The following is a 17,931-nucleotide window of genomic DNA, read 5'->3' on the forward strand; positions in this document are numbered from 1 at the left end:
TGAAGGCAGGGTGCTGGGAAAGTTAAAAGTCTGCCACAGAGTGGCTAAAAGTGGGCAGTCCAGCAAGAGGTAGACGACTGTCATTTGGGAGCCACAGTGACACTGAGGTGGGTCCTCACGACGGAGTAGGTAACCATGCATTAGCCACATATGGCCAATGCGGCACCGGCAGAGGACAACTGATTCCCTGCGAGAGGCCTGCATGGTTTCCGTGTCTCCTGTTTGGCCAGCATGTCGGCAAGTTCGTTGCCAGGGATTCTGACATGTCCTGGGGTCCACAAAAACACCAAGGGCATAGATGGACTCCTTAATGGACGCTACCAGGGTGGCAAGGGTAACACTGGTCGATAGCTTGTAGGTTTCTCAGTGAGTCAGTACAGAGGAGAAGTGACTCGCCAGAGCATGAGCAATTGTACTCAAGAGCACGAGATATGGCTGCCAGCTCTGCAGTGAAAACACTGCAGCCATTTGGCAAGGAGTGCTGCATAATATGCCCTCCATGAACATATGCGAATCCTAAGTGATCATCAACCATTGAGCCGTCAGTGTAAACCAATTCAGAGCCCCCAGAACACGTCAAGAATCGAGAGAAAGTGACAGTGGAGAGTGGTGGGGTTAACGGAGTCCTTAGAGCCATGCATAAGGTCCAGATATAGCTGCGCCAGAGGTGTACACCATGGGGGCATACGTGAACGGACTGCAACTAGAGGTGGTCAAGGGAATGACTCCAGTTCAGAGAGAAGGGACTGCACGCGAACCACAATTGTGAGCACTGATCCAGGCCACTGATGCGGAAGGTAGACAGCTGTGGGTAGGAAAAGGAGACAATTATTCGGATGCTCAGGGGAACTATGAATGTGTGCTGCATAACTGGTGAGAAGTTGCGTATGTCTGATCTGTAGTGGAGGGCCACCAGCATCCACCAGTACGCTCATCACTGGACTCATCCTAAAAGCTCCTGTCGCTAATCGAACCTCACAGTGGTGCACATGGTCGAGTAAATGCAATGCTGAAGGCGCTGCTGAACCATAAACCACACTCCCACAGTCAATTCAGGATTGGACAAGGGATCTGTAGAGCTGCAGCAGCGTGCAACGATCTGCACCCCAATTGGTGTTGCTCAAGCAACAGGGGGCATTGAGGTGCTGCCAGCAATTCTGATTAAGCTGACGAAGATGAGGGAGACAAGTCAATTGAGTGTCGAAAACCAGTCCTAGGAATTGATATGTCTCCACTACAGTGAGTGGATCGCCATTAAGGTAAAGTGTGGGTTCTGGATGAATGGTATGATGCTGACAGAAGTGCATGACACACGACTTTGTGGCTGAAAACTGGAAGCCGTGGGCTAGAGCCCGTGACTGCGCCTTGTGGATGGCTCGCTGGAGATGCCGCTCAGCAACAACAGTACTGGAGCAGCAGTATGAAATGCAGGAGTCATCTGCATACAGAGAAGCTGAGGCGGAGGGCCCAACAGCTGCTGCTAGATCGTTAATGGCCACTAAAAATAGAGATACACTAAATACAGAGACCTGCGGGACTCCATTCTCCTGGATATGGATGGAACTATGGGAGTCACCAACTTGGACTCGGAAAGTACGTAGCAACAGGAAGTTTTGGATAAAAATTGGGAGTGGTCCCCGGAGACGCCACTCATACAATGTGGCAAGCATATGCTGTTGCCAAGTCATGTCGTATGCTGTACGTAAGTCGAAAAAGACGGCAATCAGATGTTGCCGTCTGGAGAAGGCTGTTCGGATGGCAGACTCGATGGACACAAGATTATCAGTGGTAGAGCAACCCTGGCGGAAGCTGCCCTGAGATGGAACCGGCAAGCCACGTGAACTGCCGACATACTATACGTTCCAGCAGCTTACAAAGAACATTGGTGAGGCTGATGGGCCGATAGCTATCCACTTCAAGCGGGTTTTTACCGGGTTTGAGCACCTGAATGATGGTGCTGGAACGTATAGTATGTCGGCAGTTGGGTCGGGTCCTGGAGTCACGTGGCTTGCCGGTTCCATCTCAGGGCAGCTTCCGCCAGGGTTGCTCTACCACTGATAATCTTGTGTCCATCGAGTCTGCCATCCGAACAGCCTTCTCCAGACGGCAACATCATCTGGCTGTGGATGCAAGGGCACTGAGGAGCTCCCACACTGTAAATGAGGCATTATAGGATTCACTGCAGCGTGTAGTGAAGGAGAGGACGTTTCCTTCCAGCAGCTGTTTGAGTGTGTGAAAGGCTGGGGGGTAATTCTCCGACACAGAGGCTCGAGCGAAGTGCTCAGCAACATACAAGGTACCGGGGCAAATAAGATCCGCTGCCATCCTTAGCCTGACGTTCCTCCCATGGTGTGGCCAGGAAGGGGAACAATTTGGGGTCATACTTTTGTGCATTGAATTGAGCTCATGATTGCTTAGAGACCGCTGGTGTTTTACCACCAGCAAGAGATGATGGACTACACTTTATCGTGTGTCATCCACCCTGATGCCACCCACTCCGACCAGAGGTCCTCCCCACAGGCGCCACCCAGCCGCAGCAAAGGCCACCTGGCAGGATGACCATTGCCAGGAGTCCCGATGCCCCTGGGGGATAGGCACCTACTCCTTGGCATATGTAGGGAGTTAATGGCACAGGCATCAGCACAGCGATCCATGTGTGGTCAGGGAGCTACAACCAAAAGGGTTCATGGTGGCCCCACTACAACGGACTGGCTACCATGCTGGATATCAGGTGCAAAGATGTCCATGGTCATGTTTGATGCAGAAATCAACACTGCATAGTGCATGGTGGAAAACACACCTAGGAAGGTGTCCTTGCCCAAGAGATGGAGAATGGGCAGGACTGCAATGCGACAACGAGAAAGTGGACTAAAGATCTCAATGCACGATGGACATGATGCACCTTCTGCAGTGCCCTTCCCCAATTCTTGAAGAATGGAGGTCAAACCCTACAGGGGACTATCGCATAAAGGCCAAAATGTGTGAAACTCCTTTTAATCACCTCATATGACAGGCAGGAATACCTCGGACCTATTGTACCCCCCGGATCCACAAGGAGGGTGGTTCTGTGGTGCTTTGGAACTAGCTCTCTAGGGCCCACGACGAATCTGATGCCTCTTAAAATAATGGGGGTTTTTGTGAGCTAATTCAGTTCAGCACAGAATTGGATAAAGACCTCCAGTTTGTCTCAGTCACGCATCAGTGTTCAAAGGCATTTCCAAGACTGTTCTGAATTAACTACTGCAGTGCATTTTACAAGTGTACCATGATGAGGTTTGTAAGGAAATAAAACATGCCAACTAGTTTGCAATAATTGTGGATGAAACTGCAGATGTGTCTTGTGAATTTGAAATGGTTATTGTTTTGCGTTATGTTTTTGAGGGAATAGCCGTTGAAAGGTTTTTGAACATTGTTAATCCAGAAAGTCAGAATGCTCATACTATAACTGAGAGTAGTCTGAAAGAAAGGGAACCATTAATAGGTGATGATCAATGAAAACTAATAGCTCAGTGCAAACATTATGAGTGGAAAGTCAAATGGAATTCAGAAATTAATTTAAGACAAATACCCAAATGCACATCAGTTCAACCTTATTATGTCTATGTCAGCTTCTGTTAATCGCAAAGCCCACATCTTTTTTGCACATCTTTCAGGTATTTCTTCTTTCATTTCTAACCCACCACAGGCATCCAAAAGTGTTGCATACATTATTCAAATAAGCTTGCCCCGTGTGTGTGTCACGAGATGGAATTACCATTTGCAAGTAGTAAAACAGGGAAAATCTTATTACTGTTATGGAAGGCACTGAAGCAAGTGAGAGCATAAAACTATCTTCTGCTACTGAAAAAGCTGGTTCATACAAATGAAGACTGCAAGATAATGAATTCATTTTCTGGCTATCATTTTTCTATAAGATAACGCTCATGCAGACATACTTTTTAATGAGCTTCAGAAGAAGATAACCGAACTGACCAAAGCAAAACAAGACATCCAGAACTTTCAAGCAATAATGCAAAACATCAGAGATGACATTGACTCCATCCTTAACGACATTAGTTTTGAAAATGACAAAACGATGCCTGCCAAGAAGCCACAGATTCTTGATGGGCATAAAAAAAGAGATACTTTGGAAGTGTGCGATGCCATCCTTTCTGAAATAAAATTACATTTTCATTTTAAGTTCACTGGATACCTCAATGCAGCCAACTCATTTGATGTAAATCAGTTTGAAAAATACAACACAAATTTTGCAGGCAAATACCCTGAAATTACAGACACAGATACATACCTGGAAAAAAGAAAGTTGAAGGGTGAGCTTCAAGTCTTTTATGCTAGGCCTGAGTTGTGAGCAGTTTCTGGTGCAGTTCCATTTCTTACACTGATTCTAGAGAACAAACTTTGCGCCACACTTGATGAGACTAGTTTTGAAACTGCTAATCACAATGCCTATCTTGACATCAGAAGCTGAGCGGTGCTTTTCAATGCTCAAGACAATTAAAACATTCCTATGAAACACCATGAAAGAAGAACAACTGAGTGCATTAGGGATGGTATCCTGTGAAAAGTCATTCATGTGTAAAATTGAAGATTTCAGTTTTAGAGTGACAGATTTATTTGCTAACATGAAGAAGTGATGAATGGGTTTCCAATACCATTCTTGCTAATTATTTTGAAACCATCTTCCCAAAGTCATGGAGTTGCTGCTTTTGGTGAGGACAATGCTTTTAGTTTAAAATGTTCGTAATTTTATTAAATTTCATATCCAAAATTCAGACTATAAGTTGTAGCAGACACTTTTCTGGCAGTCGGCCGTGAACACAAAACAAACAAGGAGTGATGGATGTAAAGGGGAGAAGAGCAAAGTGGGGTCACAAGCCTCGTCTCCCTCTCACAGAGTTGGCAGCCTACATCCATGTTCTGTGCTCCTGGCAAGGCAGAACCAATGTAATAATGGACATATTGATAATTGATTCTGTCTTGTGTTGTGAGAGTCATATTCAAACTCTCTGACAGAGCAAGATTGCCCTCTGCACTCATTTCAAAATAAGAAATGGGAACAACCAGCAAGCACAACTCAGAGCAAAGTGGAGCATATAAATCATTCGGTAATGGCTAAAGCACAATAATTAGCTGAGGTTGGCAGTGTCATTAATGCGGTGGTTCAGGCCCAATCTCCAGTGGTATCCATAAGCAACCATACATCAAAACACCTCCCACTTACGACTGCCACATAAAAGAGACTGCACATACTCTGTGAGCAGTAAAAAAGTGTGCTGTGCACACGCATCCATTTGTGTGTGCTAGAGAGATTTTCAGCATAAGTGTTATGTTTTATATCTCATGCAGACATGCAAAAAAGATGGCTAAAGCAGCCCCCCCCCCCCCCCTCTCTCTCTCTCTCTCTCTCTCTATCTATCTATCTCTCTGTTATACAAAGCTTTGCTATCATGTTCTCCAGGAACATATCAAACTCTTACTGTGCGTAAGAAGGATGCTATTGTAATAAGTGTTTATTCCTGTTTCCCTATACATTTTGTTTGATACAATATCTTATGAATTATATGAATCACTACCAAAATTCTGTAATATTTTCAATGCTACCATACTATTATTATTATTATTATTATTATTATTATTATTTGCACTGTCAGCGGAATGCCTCAGCAGCAGCCACTGCTTTTAGTATCATACTCAAGGATATAAACACAAGGGAAGTATTGTCAATGTATTTATATATTCCACTCCTTAGAAAATGAGAAATGTTTCAAATGATGACTTTAAAAGAATAAACATAAATAGCACAGCATGACAGTTTACCTGAGCCTTGAGTGCGTGTCATGATTGTGGGTGTAGGTGAACTTTGCCCCAGTTGGTTGAAGGTCTGCAGATACAAATAATATCTGGTTCCACATTGGAGATTACTCAATAAATAACTCAGATCGTCTGCTGTTAATACTATTTTTTCCCATTCTCCAAATTCCCTTTTGAAATGTAAGGAAAACCCTACAGAGGAAAAATTCACATACATTTGGTAATGGTACTTTTAGGCATGTAGGTAAATACATTTTTAAGACTGTCTACACATGTTTAAATGAATATATAGCATTTCAAAATGTTAAGAGCATTCATAAAAGAAGGAGCAATCAGATGAAATGAATCAAATGGAAAAAAGTAATTAAACTGTTTATTATTTCAAAAGTAATTGCCATAAGTAATTAATATATTTAATCCACTGTGGGACATGGTCTTGTAGCTCTCAAAAGCTTTTGATAGAGTAAATCAAGACATGCTCTTATCAAAAATAGCGATGGTGGTGTCACTGGAGAACTCACACAATTACCGGAAACATTTTTAAAAGGTAGACAATAGTGTACAGAAATTATATAGGATAATGGTTAAATATTGGAAAGGAGATAGTCAAGAATATGAGATAAACATTTTGGTGTTCCTCAGGGCTCTACTTTAGGTCCATTCCTACTTATGTGTTATGCAAAAGATTTCTCCAAGTTCTATAGATAACAAGCACTTGATCAGTACGTATGCTGATGACACACCTGGTGGCTGTTGTGCAACCAGTGAGCTGAGCCCAATAGAAGAGGTTCAAAACTTCACTGAAAGAGCCGGAGCCCACTTTGAAAGAGACTACTTAAAAGTAGACACAGAAAAAATAAACATTATTTACTTTAAAACGAGTGGTCCCAATAGGTAAAATATGTTGATTGATGAAGATCGGTCAAAAATCTGTTTGGAATGCAAATTTTTGGGTTTATACATAGATGACTAATTTTCACAAAAGCAGCAGGTTGACCAGTCTGAAAAAAAAATCCAATCTATAGGTGTTTAAGAGACTATTACCATACCTTAACTCTGAAAACCTAAGCACTGAATATTTCAGAATAGTATACCATTTCTTGTCTTATGGAATAGTACTGTGGGGTGGCACTTGCCACACCAATACAAAAAGGGTTTTCATATTGCAGAAGAGGGCCTTGAAGATCACAGCAAAAGTAGGCTTTTGCATGAGTTTTCCTGGTTTTATTGAGTAGATTCAATATTTGAACAGCTTACGCCATGTAACTGATGAGGAGACACTGAATGGGGAGAAAAGAAATTGGTGTCACAACTTGACTACAAGAAGGAATCAGTTGATAGGATACATTCTGAGACATCAAGAATCACTGATTTAGTACTGGAGGGAAATGTACATGGAATGAAGGGGGCGAGGGGGGGAGGCTTCAAATCATAGAGGGAGACCAATAGATGAATACAATAAACAGATTTAGAAGACTTTAAGTTGTAGTAGTTATTCGGAGATGATGAAGCTAGCGCAGGATAGAGTAAGTAGCATGAAGAGCTGCATCAAACCAGTCTTTGGATTAAAGACCACAACAACAACAATGCCATGTATATGCTGGACACCATTACACTAGTGAAAGATGATACTATGGTCACCAAGAGGAAAATGAAATTCATTACCATGATTATGAAATTCACTACCATGATACAAGGCACAAGAAAGACTTTCATATGGTTAAAAGAAGATTAACTTTCACAGCAAAAAGCCCCTATGATGAAGGAGTTGTCTTTCATAATTCATTACCAAATGAAGCTAATATGTTGACAGGGATGCTTTCATAAAGTGACTATAGCAGTGGCTTAACAAAAATTGCCCATATGATTTGGATTTAACATGAATAATAATATAAGAAACAATACTGTATTAGAAACAAGTTTAGTAACTGTAGAATATTGTAAAATATTTGTAATTTGCAATTGTAAGAAGTTTATACATTTTTAACAATGTAATGCATTTAAAATTATATGTTACCAGCAGATAATAAATAAATAAAAGATGGTAAATGCCTTCATGGAAAAATTTTTACAGTTGCCAAGGAACCTTGACTGTACATAGGCATCCACCTCTTCACTCAAAGCAAATGGATGCCTACAAATGTCTTTCTTCAGGGCTGAAAAATATGGGTATCACATGGGTGAGATTGGGACAGTATGAAGGATATGCAAGGGTTTCCTAGAGGAAGTGAACTGACGCAGTGTAGTTGAAACAACAAGAATGCCAGTTTCAAGAAAGTCATGATAACCTTTTTCTTTGACTGCAAGAGCCCACTGCTTGTTGAGTTTCTGAAACATAGTGCCACAATTAATACACAGCAGTACATGGACACTTTGCAAACCTTAAAGCATACCATCTATTTCAAATGCTCAGGACATTGATGGACAGAATCATTCTGTTGTGGGATAGTGCCTGCCCATCTGTTGCTAAGATTGTTTTCACTATGCTGTGAAATTTCACTAGGAAGCAGTTACACATCCTCCACACTGTCCCAATCGCTTCCCATGTGATTTCCATATTTTTGGAGGCATGAAGAAAGACATTCATGGTTATCAATTTGCTTCAGACAAAAAGATGCACATCCGAGTACAATCTTGTTTATGTCAGCAACCACAAACATTTTTCCATGAAGGCACTGATAATTTGTCTCACAGTGGCATAAATGCATTAACAGTTATGATGATTACTTTTGAAATAATAGACTGTTTACATACTTATTTCCATCTTTCTCGGTTTCATTTTACTGCCTCTTACATGTAAAACACTTCAACATTAGATACAAATACAGAATATTTATAAGATTTAGACGCTGCATGTCAGTATATTACCAGATTTAAAGAGCAGATAGTTTTTCTCATTACCTTTATTGTATAATTTGTCATCTCAGCTATGCTCCAGTTTAGCCAAACCATCAGTTACAGCTATGCATGGGAAGCTAATACAATAATTATCACCGCAGAAATGAGAAACTGCATAGACCCCACTGTTATCTAGTAATGATGTCTGATCTTTGCTGTTTTATAGTTTATGAAGCATAGGTATATTGATTGAACTTGGGTATGGCTGCAGATTCCAAAAATATGACTCCACATTTGACGAGCAACTATTGAGTGAAGGCTGTAGCTGCCAGATATAGTTATATATTCTCCACTGAACAAATAAAGGATAAAAGTACTTTTGAAAGCCCTTGAGATCAATAAACACTAGATACACATTATTCATTTTATTTTAAACAATTGAACTTCACTTAGTACTTCTCCTCATCTAAATTTCATCTAATCTTCTTATTACTAAATATCCATCTTCTGGTGGACATTGGGACAATATATGTTATATTTATGAGCAATAATGATAAATGATATATTTGCTGTATCTAAGGACTTGAATATGGTGGAGTGTACCACCAAAACACGTCACAAATAAATAAAAACTAATACACATAGCTGATACTGTTATCATCATTGCACAAAATTTCCTTATTTCTTCAAGCTTCTCTCGCTGCTCCATTGTATTAATCCACTTCCTTACAATTTTCAATTTTTCATATATTTCAAATTTCTGAACAGTCTGCTCTTTTGCCATATGAAGAGCGGAAGTGTCACATGTTCCAGTGCTATTTTTTCATAAAATGTGTTTTCAGTGTTGTTGTGTTCTTGGTTCTCTGTTGCATATTCCTAGACTTATTCCAAGTGTCAACTCAGGGAGAGAACACGTAAAACATTTGTTACTAGATGGTGCATGGTCTTTTTGCCAAACGGTGCTTATGTTTGGACTTCCAAGCATCATGTATCAAGTTCTTATCCACTTAGTTGATGTGCAGTTTTTGTGCTAATCAGAGTACATGTAATCTTTTTTTTGTATCAATAAAACATATTTGTAGTGGAAAGAGAGAATGTGATTTTCAGAAACAGTAAAAAAGTAGAGAAGTAAAGAGACAAAGTAATTTCTTCCTCAACAGTACGGACAGTTCTACATAAAAACTTTGCAACATTTGATCCTGAGACTGGAGATGTGTAAGAAGTAAAAGACAATACTGAAAAATTTTTCTTCTTGAATTTAATTTTGTTTTCCTCTTGTAAAAGAATTAACAGATATGATAATGGCTTTTACTGACTACAGTTCTACTTGTTAAGACATAACTGCTATATTCCTGTACTTGTATTACCACAAATAAAATGTAGTGCCTTAGTGTTAATGGCACTTGGAATAAAAAGTTTCTTATTGGCACTTAGAACCAGACAGTTCCATGGTATGGCATCTAGATTGCTCTTAATAAATTATTTGTTTTCTAATTTGCCTCTTTACTTTTTGCAGTGATGAGGTGAGCAGCATAATTCTGTGGTATCAGAATATCATCTCAATTTTTGGGAAACAAATAAGTTATTTAGGAAAAGGGATGGATTGTTTTCTCACTATCTTGACTAATGTGGGATTTGGCCCTTGGAACATTTCACATTTGCAGTCTTCATGTGTGTATCTTCTGTTCAGTAATGCGGAACTCTGTTTCCCTAGGCTACTCTATATAAATAAATACACACTGTGAACAGCCCAGGTGGAATAACAGTATAGGGCACTGGTATTTGTAGATATAATGAAATGTTTTAGTACAATAGAAAGTTTGACATGGAGGGAATGAATGGGTGCTATTATACCAACTAACGTAACACAGTCCTGGTAAAGATCAATCTTTTCTGGAATTTGTTCTTTGCTGAGCAACACTGTTCAAAGCTGTTCTCATAGATAAATATTAATCACTTTCACAGTCAAACCACACTAGTCTACTGAATGCTCATTTTTGTGCATAATCAGAATGTTCTCAGTTCAGTGAACGTGTCACAACAGATGTATACAAATACCAATTTATAACATGGACCAATCAGCTTAATGTTTGCACTGAATATGTTGTCTGCACTATTACACAGCACACAAGTTCACACACTAGCAAGAATTGTCTTTTACCACATAATTAACCTTCTGCCTTTGCACAGCAACTGCCACCACTAGTGCACTAGAAAACCAAATGCAATGCTTACATTGGACTATCAGTATATATGACATGCAGCTTACAACATCTCTATCTTTAATTTACCGAACCACCAGTATTTTATATGTATAGAATCAAAGTGATGTGACAAAAGCCATGGGATAGTGATATGCACATACAGTGTGAATCAAAAAGGACTTTACAAATTTATTTATTTATTCACACATCAAGTTCTGTAGGACCAAATTGAAGAGCAAATCTCCAAGGTTATGAAATGTGTCAGAACATCAAATTACAACATAAAAGTAATAACAGACAAAAATAAAATTTTTATTAACCCAAAAAAAGTCAAGCCATAAGTTTAAATAAGCGCAATCAACAATATAACATCATCTTAATTTTTCCAGGAACTCCTAGACAGAATAGAAGGAGTGACCCACGAGAAAACTCTTCAGTTTAGATTTGAAAGTGCATGGATTACTGCCAATATTTTTGAATTCTTGTGGTAGCTTATTGAAAATGGATACAGCAGTATACTGCACACCTTTCTGCACAAGAGTTAAGGAAGTCCGATCAAAATGCAGGTTGGATTTCTGCCGAGTATTAACCGAGTGAAAGCTGCTTATTGTTTGGAATAAGCTAATATTGTTAACAAGAAATAACAATAAAGAATATATGTATTGAGGGGCAAATGTCAAAATACCCAGAGTAGTGAACAGGGGTCGATAAGAAGTTCACGAATTTACACCACTTATTGCCTGAACCACCCATTTATGAGCCAAAAGTATCCTTTTAGAATGGGAAGAGTTACCCCAAACTATAATTTGATATGACATAAGCAAATGAAAATAAGCAAAGTATACTAATTTTTGTGTTAACAATCACTTACTTCAGATACCATTCGAATAGTAAAAACGGCAACATTAAGTCTTTGAACAAGATCCTAAACATGGATTTTCCATGACAGTTTACTGTCTATCTGAACACCTAGAAATCTGAACTCTTCAGTTTCACTAATCATAAACCCATTCTGTGAAATTCAAACATCGGGTTTTGTTGAATTGTGTGTTAGAAACTGTAAAAAATGAGTCTTACTCTGATTTAGCAATAGTTTATTTTCTACAAGCCATGAACCTATGTCATTAACTGCACTATTTTACACTGAGCTAATGCTGCACACAACATCCTTTACTACCAAGCTAGTCTCATCAGCAAACATAAATATTTTGGAGTTACCTGTAATACTAGACGGCATATAATTTACATAAATAAGGAACAGGAACACTGATCCCTGGGGCACCCCCCATTTGACCATACCCCACTCAGACCCCACATCACAGCCATTCTCAACACTATAAATAATGACCATTTGCTGTCTGTTGTTAAAGTAAGAAAATGCACCAATTGTGAGCTACTCCCCGCATTCTATAGCGATCCAACTTCTGGACCAATATTTTGTGATTGACACAATCAAAAAATATGCCTAGCATTCAAAACGTTTTCTTTAACCCATCCAGTACCTCACAGAGAAAAGAAAATATAGCGTTTCCAGTTGTTAAATGACTTCTAAAGCCAAACTGCACATTTGATAGCAAATCATGTGATATAAAATGATCAATTAACCCGACATACACAGCCTTTTCTATAACTTGAGCAAACACTGATGGCATAGAAATAGTTCTAAAATAGTCTACATTATCGCTTTCTCCCTTTTTGTAAAGCAGTTTTACTGCTGAGTACTTTAATCTTTCAGGAAACTGACAGTTCCTGAAAGAAAAATTACAAATATGGCTAAATACAGAGCTAACATGTGCAGCACAGTACTTTAACATTCTGCTCGGCACTCCATCATATCCATGAGAGTCCTTAGTCTTCAGTGACTTAATTATTGACTCAATCCCCCGTTATCCGTATCACAGAGGAGGATTTGAGACATCAATCTCGGAAAGGCATTTGCCAAGAGAGTTATATGATTCCCTGCAGAAACTAAATTTTTGTTTAATTCACCAGCTATGCTCAGAAAATGATTGTTAAATACTGTACATATATCTGATTTATCAGTAACAGAAATATTTTTGCTACGCACTGACTTTATATTGTCGGGGTTGTGCTGCTGACCAGACACTTCCTTCACCACTGACCATATGGTTTTAATTTTATCCTGTGAATTAACTATTATATTTGTGTACCACATACTCTTTGCCTTCCTAATAACATTTTAAGCACCTCATAATACTGTTTGTAAAGTGCTACTATAGCTTGGTTGTGACTACTTTTAACATTCTGATGTAATTCCTTCTTTGTTCTACATGATATCCTTACCCACTAGTCAGCCACCCATGCTGCATTTTACTGCTAGTATCCTATTTAGAACTTTCTAATGGAAAGAATCTCTCAAAGAGCATGATAAATGTGTTAAGGAAATCATTATATTTGACACCTATGTTATCGGCACTATAAACATCCTGCCACTCTTGTTCCTTGACGAGTTTTAAAAACTCTCTATTGCCAATGGATTAGCTTTCCTACATAGTTTGTAATTATATGTGGCATTTGTTTGAGTACAAATGCCTTTTAGTGTTAAAATTTGTGCATCATGGTCTGAAAGGCCATTCACCCTTTTACTAACAGAATGCCAATCTACTAATGAAGAATGAATAAAAATATTGTCTATGGCTGTGCTACTGTTCCCCACTGCACCCTAGTTGGAAAGGACATAGTCTGCATCAGATCATATGAATTTATGAGATCTACCATCATCCTTTTTCTTGCACAGTCATATACAAAATGTAACTAATTTCTGGTACTTCCTATAAAGTGAATCAAGAACCCTCTCTAGCCTGAGCAGACATGCTCTGAAGTCAGAGTTAGGGGACCTATAAACAACAACAATTAGAAGTTTAGGTTCACTAAATTCAACTGCCAACATTCAAATATCTGTTCAGTGCAGTGCCATGATACATCTATGGACTCAAACAGAATACTGTCCTTTACATACATGACCATTCCCCCACTCCACAAGGACCTCCTTGAAAAATAGACAACTAATCAGTATTCTGGTAAAGAAAGCCTCTGAATTGTCAAATTATTTAAGTGGTGCTCCAATATACCAATAATTTCAGAGTCAACATCTATAAGCAGTTCACTAACTTTATTTCTAATCCTCTGAAGGTGATTCCTTAGTTAGAGGGACTGCCTTTAAGCAGGTAAACCTATCAACTGACTCCAATCTAAAAAACGGTGCAGCTCTGACACCAACTACTACAGGAATTTTTCCGTGAGTGATCCCACCACCACGCACAACATTTTCTCCTATAAGCTTTGCCATCCTCCCCTTCCCATACCTACTGAGGTGCAGGCCATTCCAAGTGAAATCTGATCTACTGATAGACTCAACTGGCACCACTGCAATGTGACCCGTGTCCTCTACCATCAGTGCCTTCTCCAGCCCCATGTTAACATGCCTAACAGTCACATTAAGATGAGACCAATCATGATGCTGAAATAGTTGCATGAAATGCACATTAGTGTCACCAACTTGGGTAACTATCCTTACCAGGTCACCACCTACATCATATTCCCCATCCATATCAAGACTATTCCCTGATTCACCCACTATAACTACCTGATCCTCCTCCATAAAATTCCTACGTAACTCCCCTATGCTGCTATGCTGTCAGTCACCTGAGCCAATCCTGCACTAGGCTTCACAATGCTGGCGACCTGGTATTCACTCCCCAACACTTCCTGCAACTGCTGGTCCACACCTCTACCATGTGAACTACCTAGCAGCAGAACCTTTTTCTTTCTGTTACACTTTGAAAAGACTTCGGCCTTACTGCTGAGGACTGCTGCATGTTTCCAACACCTACATGTGTCATTGAGATAACTTACAGAATTGGTAGGTGTGTCACTTTGGAGCAAAAAATCTCAAATTTCACATAAAAATGTCAAATGTCATTTTGGTCTGATGTGACTACACCACTTGTGATGCACCAAACATCCCACCAGTAGTCAATTTCTTCCCATACCCATTGCAGCAAACTGGGTGTAACTTGTGCAACAGCACTGTAGATTCGATTTTTTAGGTTAGCTAAACTATTTGGTTTTGGAGGTACATACACACAGTCTTCAATGAAACCCCCTAGAAAGAAATCCAGTGATGTGAAGTGGCTGTGACTGAGTTGGCCACACAATTGGCCCTTCACAGCTCTGACCCTACATGTCACAGTGAACAACCCATGTCAATAAAGTTCTTGTGCCAAGAAAAAATTATACACCTACCTGGAGATTATTTAGCATATTCAGTGCAAAATTTACAACAGTTGTTGAAGAGTTCATTTTATGAAATTAAGACACAGAGCAAGCATGCCCTGCTCCAGTGAAAGCAACCTTTTAACTGTGCACTAAGCTGGCACTCCTAGTTGCAAAATGGGATACTGATGCACCATGTGAATCAAACTTGAAGTTGTTTGCTGCAGAATGGCAGATCTACCAATTCTGTAAGCTATCTCAAAAAATTTCTATTTCATTCCAAAGTTGTAAAATCCTCTTTGACTAGTATCGCACACATGAAGTGTAAAAGGCCATTGCATTGAAAAAGCTGTCATTCGTACTCAGGTGATTTATGTGAACAGGTATCTGACATGATTATGGCTGCATGACAGAAATTAACAGACTTTGAACGTGAAGTGGTAGTTGGTGTTAGATACATGGGACATTCTATCTTTAAAATCATTATGAAATTCAGTTTTCCATGATCCACAGTGTCAAGAGTGTGCTGTGGACACCAAATTTCAGGCATTACCTCTCACCACAGACAACATAGGGGCCAATGTGTTTATGTAAAGATGCATATGCTAACAGACAAGCAAATCTGCATGAAATAAGCACAGAAATTGATGAGGGAAGTGTGATGAATGTATCTTCTAGGACAGCGCAGTGAAATTTGGTGTTAAGAGGCTATGACAGCAGACAATTGATGCGAATACCTTTGCTAACAGCATGACATCCCCTGCAGTGCCTATCTTGAGATCGTCTCCATATTGGTTGTACCCTAGACAATTGGAAAACTGTGGCCTGGTCAGATGAGTCCCAATTTCAGCAATTTCAACTGGTAAGAGCTGATGGTAGGGTTCAAGTGGGGTGAAGCCATGGACCCAAGCTGTCAACAAGGCACGGTGCAAGCTGGTGGTGTCTTCATAATGGTGTGGGCTGTATTTACATGGAATGGACTGGATCCTCCGGTCCAACTGAACTGATCATTGACTGGAAGTGGTTATGTTCAGTTACTTGGAGACCATCTTCAGCCATTCATGGACTTCATGTTCCCAAACAATAACAAAATCTTTTGGTTGACAATGTGCTATGTCACTGGGTCACGATTGTTCATGTTTGGTTTGAAAAACATTTTGGACAGTTCATGCACATTTCTTGGCCACCTAGACTGCCCAACATGAATCCCACTGAACATTTATGGGATATAATCAAGTTTAAGTTACTTTCCATTAGGATTGTGGAATGCACTCAATGAATGTGATTTGACTTTCAAAATGATGGAGCACAGCAATCAGTTGTCCTTTCCTTTCAGGCTTTATTAAAGGAAATCTAGATTTTGGCTAGTGGCTAGGCATTATCAATGCTCTATTTCATAATTCCAATATGTCTCCTAGTACATCAGTCCCCTGTTGTTTGGCCTTCTGTCACAGTTCATTCAAGACTGAATGAACTGTGACAGAAGCCTGAAAACAGGGGACTGATGTCCTAGAACATGTGTTGAAAATATGAAATAGTGCAATGCCAATGCCTAGGCACTAGCCAGAATCTAGATTTTCTTTAATAAGGCCTGGCAGGTTGGTTGATTGGTTGATTTGTGAGATTGAAGGGACCAGACTACTAGGGCCACTCCCCCTTTCTTCATGAACTTTAAACACGCACAAAGAATGAGAACAAACAATGGAGATGAGAAGAGATGACACAGGACAAGAAAGACACAGACAGAAACCAGCCACAAGGAATTAAAATCACACAGAGTGTGACAGCGGTTGGCTGACCACAGAAACAAAAAAGGTAAAGGCAACTACCAAGAAATGCGCTACAAGGCCCAGTTGAAAATCGTAGGTCAAAGGTCAGACTCGACACAAAAAAGGACAAACACTTAAATCAAGTGATAAAAACCCCCTGCATGAATAAAACTCAAAACTAAGTCTACCATTGCAACGTCATCTGATAAAAGTGCAGGAAGCGTATCAGGAAGCGCAAATGTCTGCCTGAGTGGAGTTAAAAGCAGGCAGTCCAACAAGATGTGGAAGACCGCCAAAGCTGACCCGCAGCAACAAAAAGGTGGATCCTCACGGCACAATAAATAATGGTGCATCATCCAGGTGTGGCCAATAAGCAGCTGGCAGATGACAACAGAGTCCTTGCGAGAGACCCGCAAGGAGGAGTGCCATGCACAGGTAGTCTCCTTGGTGGCCCGAAGTTTGTTGGATGAAGGCAGGGTGCGCCATTCTTCACCCCAGGTGCCAAGTACCTTCTGCCACAAAACTGACCTGAGGTCAATCTCCAAAAGGACAATCTCCAAGGCTGGTGCACCGACAGCCTGTTTGGACAGCATGTCAACATGTTCATTTCCCAGGATGCCGACATGACCTAGGGTCCACACAAAGACCACAAAGAGGCCGCAAGAGTATGGATGGACTCGTGGATAGCCATCACCAGATGAGAGTGAGGAAAAGACTGGTCGATAGCTCATAAACTGCTCAGGGAGTCACTACAGATAACGAAGGACTCATCTGAGCAGGAGCAGATATGCTCTCTGGCGGGAGAGATAGCGACCAGCTCTGTAGTGAAAACACTGCAGTCAGCCGGCAATGAGCATTGTTCATAGTGATCCCCCAGAGTAAGAGCATAACCGATGCGACCAGCAACGACTGAACCGTTGGTATAGACCGCGTCAGATCCTTGAAACACGACAATTATTGAAAGAAGGTCATGGCGGAGGGCCACAGGAGGGGCTGAGTCCTTCGGGCCCTGTGCCAGATCGAGCCGAAGGCATGGGTGGGGCACACACCACAGGGGTAGATGTAGTGGAGCC

The 17,931-nt window shown here is 40.4% G+C and overlaps 1 protein-coding gene across 1 annotated transcript in view; it reads right to left on the reverse strand.

Annotated features, from left to right (window-relative positions):
- The window catches only part of LOC124555875 (Down syndrome cell adhesion molecule-like protein Dscam2), a 238,007-nt gene that overhangs the window by 59,186 nt on the left and 160,890 nt on the right, over positions 1-17,931 (reverse strand). Inside the window, exon 12 of the mRNA XM_047129937.1 lies at positions 5,818-6,003. Coding sequence (XP_046985893.1) covers positions 5,818-6,003 — 186 coding nt within the window. The remainder of the gene's footprint in view (positions 1-5,817; positions 6,004-17,931) is intronic.

This window comes from Schistocerca americana, chromosome X, assembly GCF_021461395.2.
Source record: "Schistocerca americana isolate TAMUIC-IGC-003095 chromosome X, iqSchAmer2.1, whole genome shotgun sequence".
Lineage (NCBI taxonomy): Eukaryota > Metazoa > Arthropoda > Insecta > Orthoptera > Acrididae > Schistocerca > Schistocerca americana.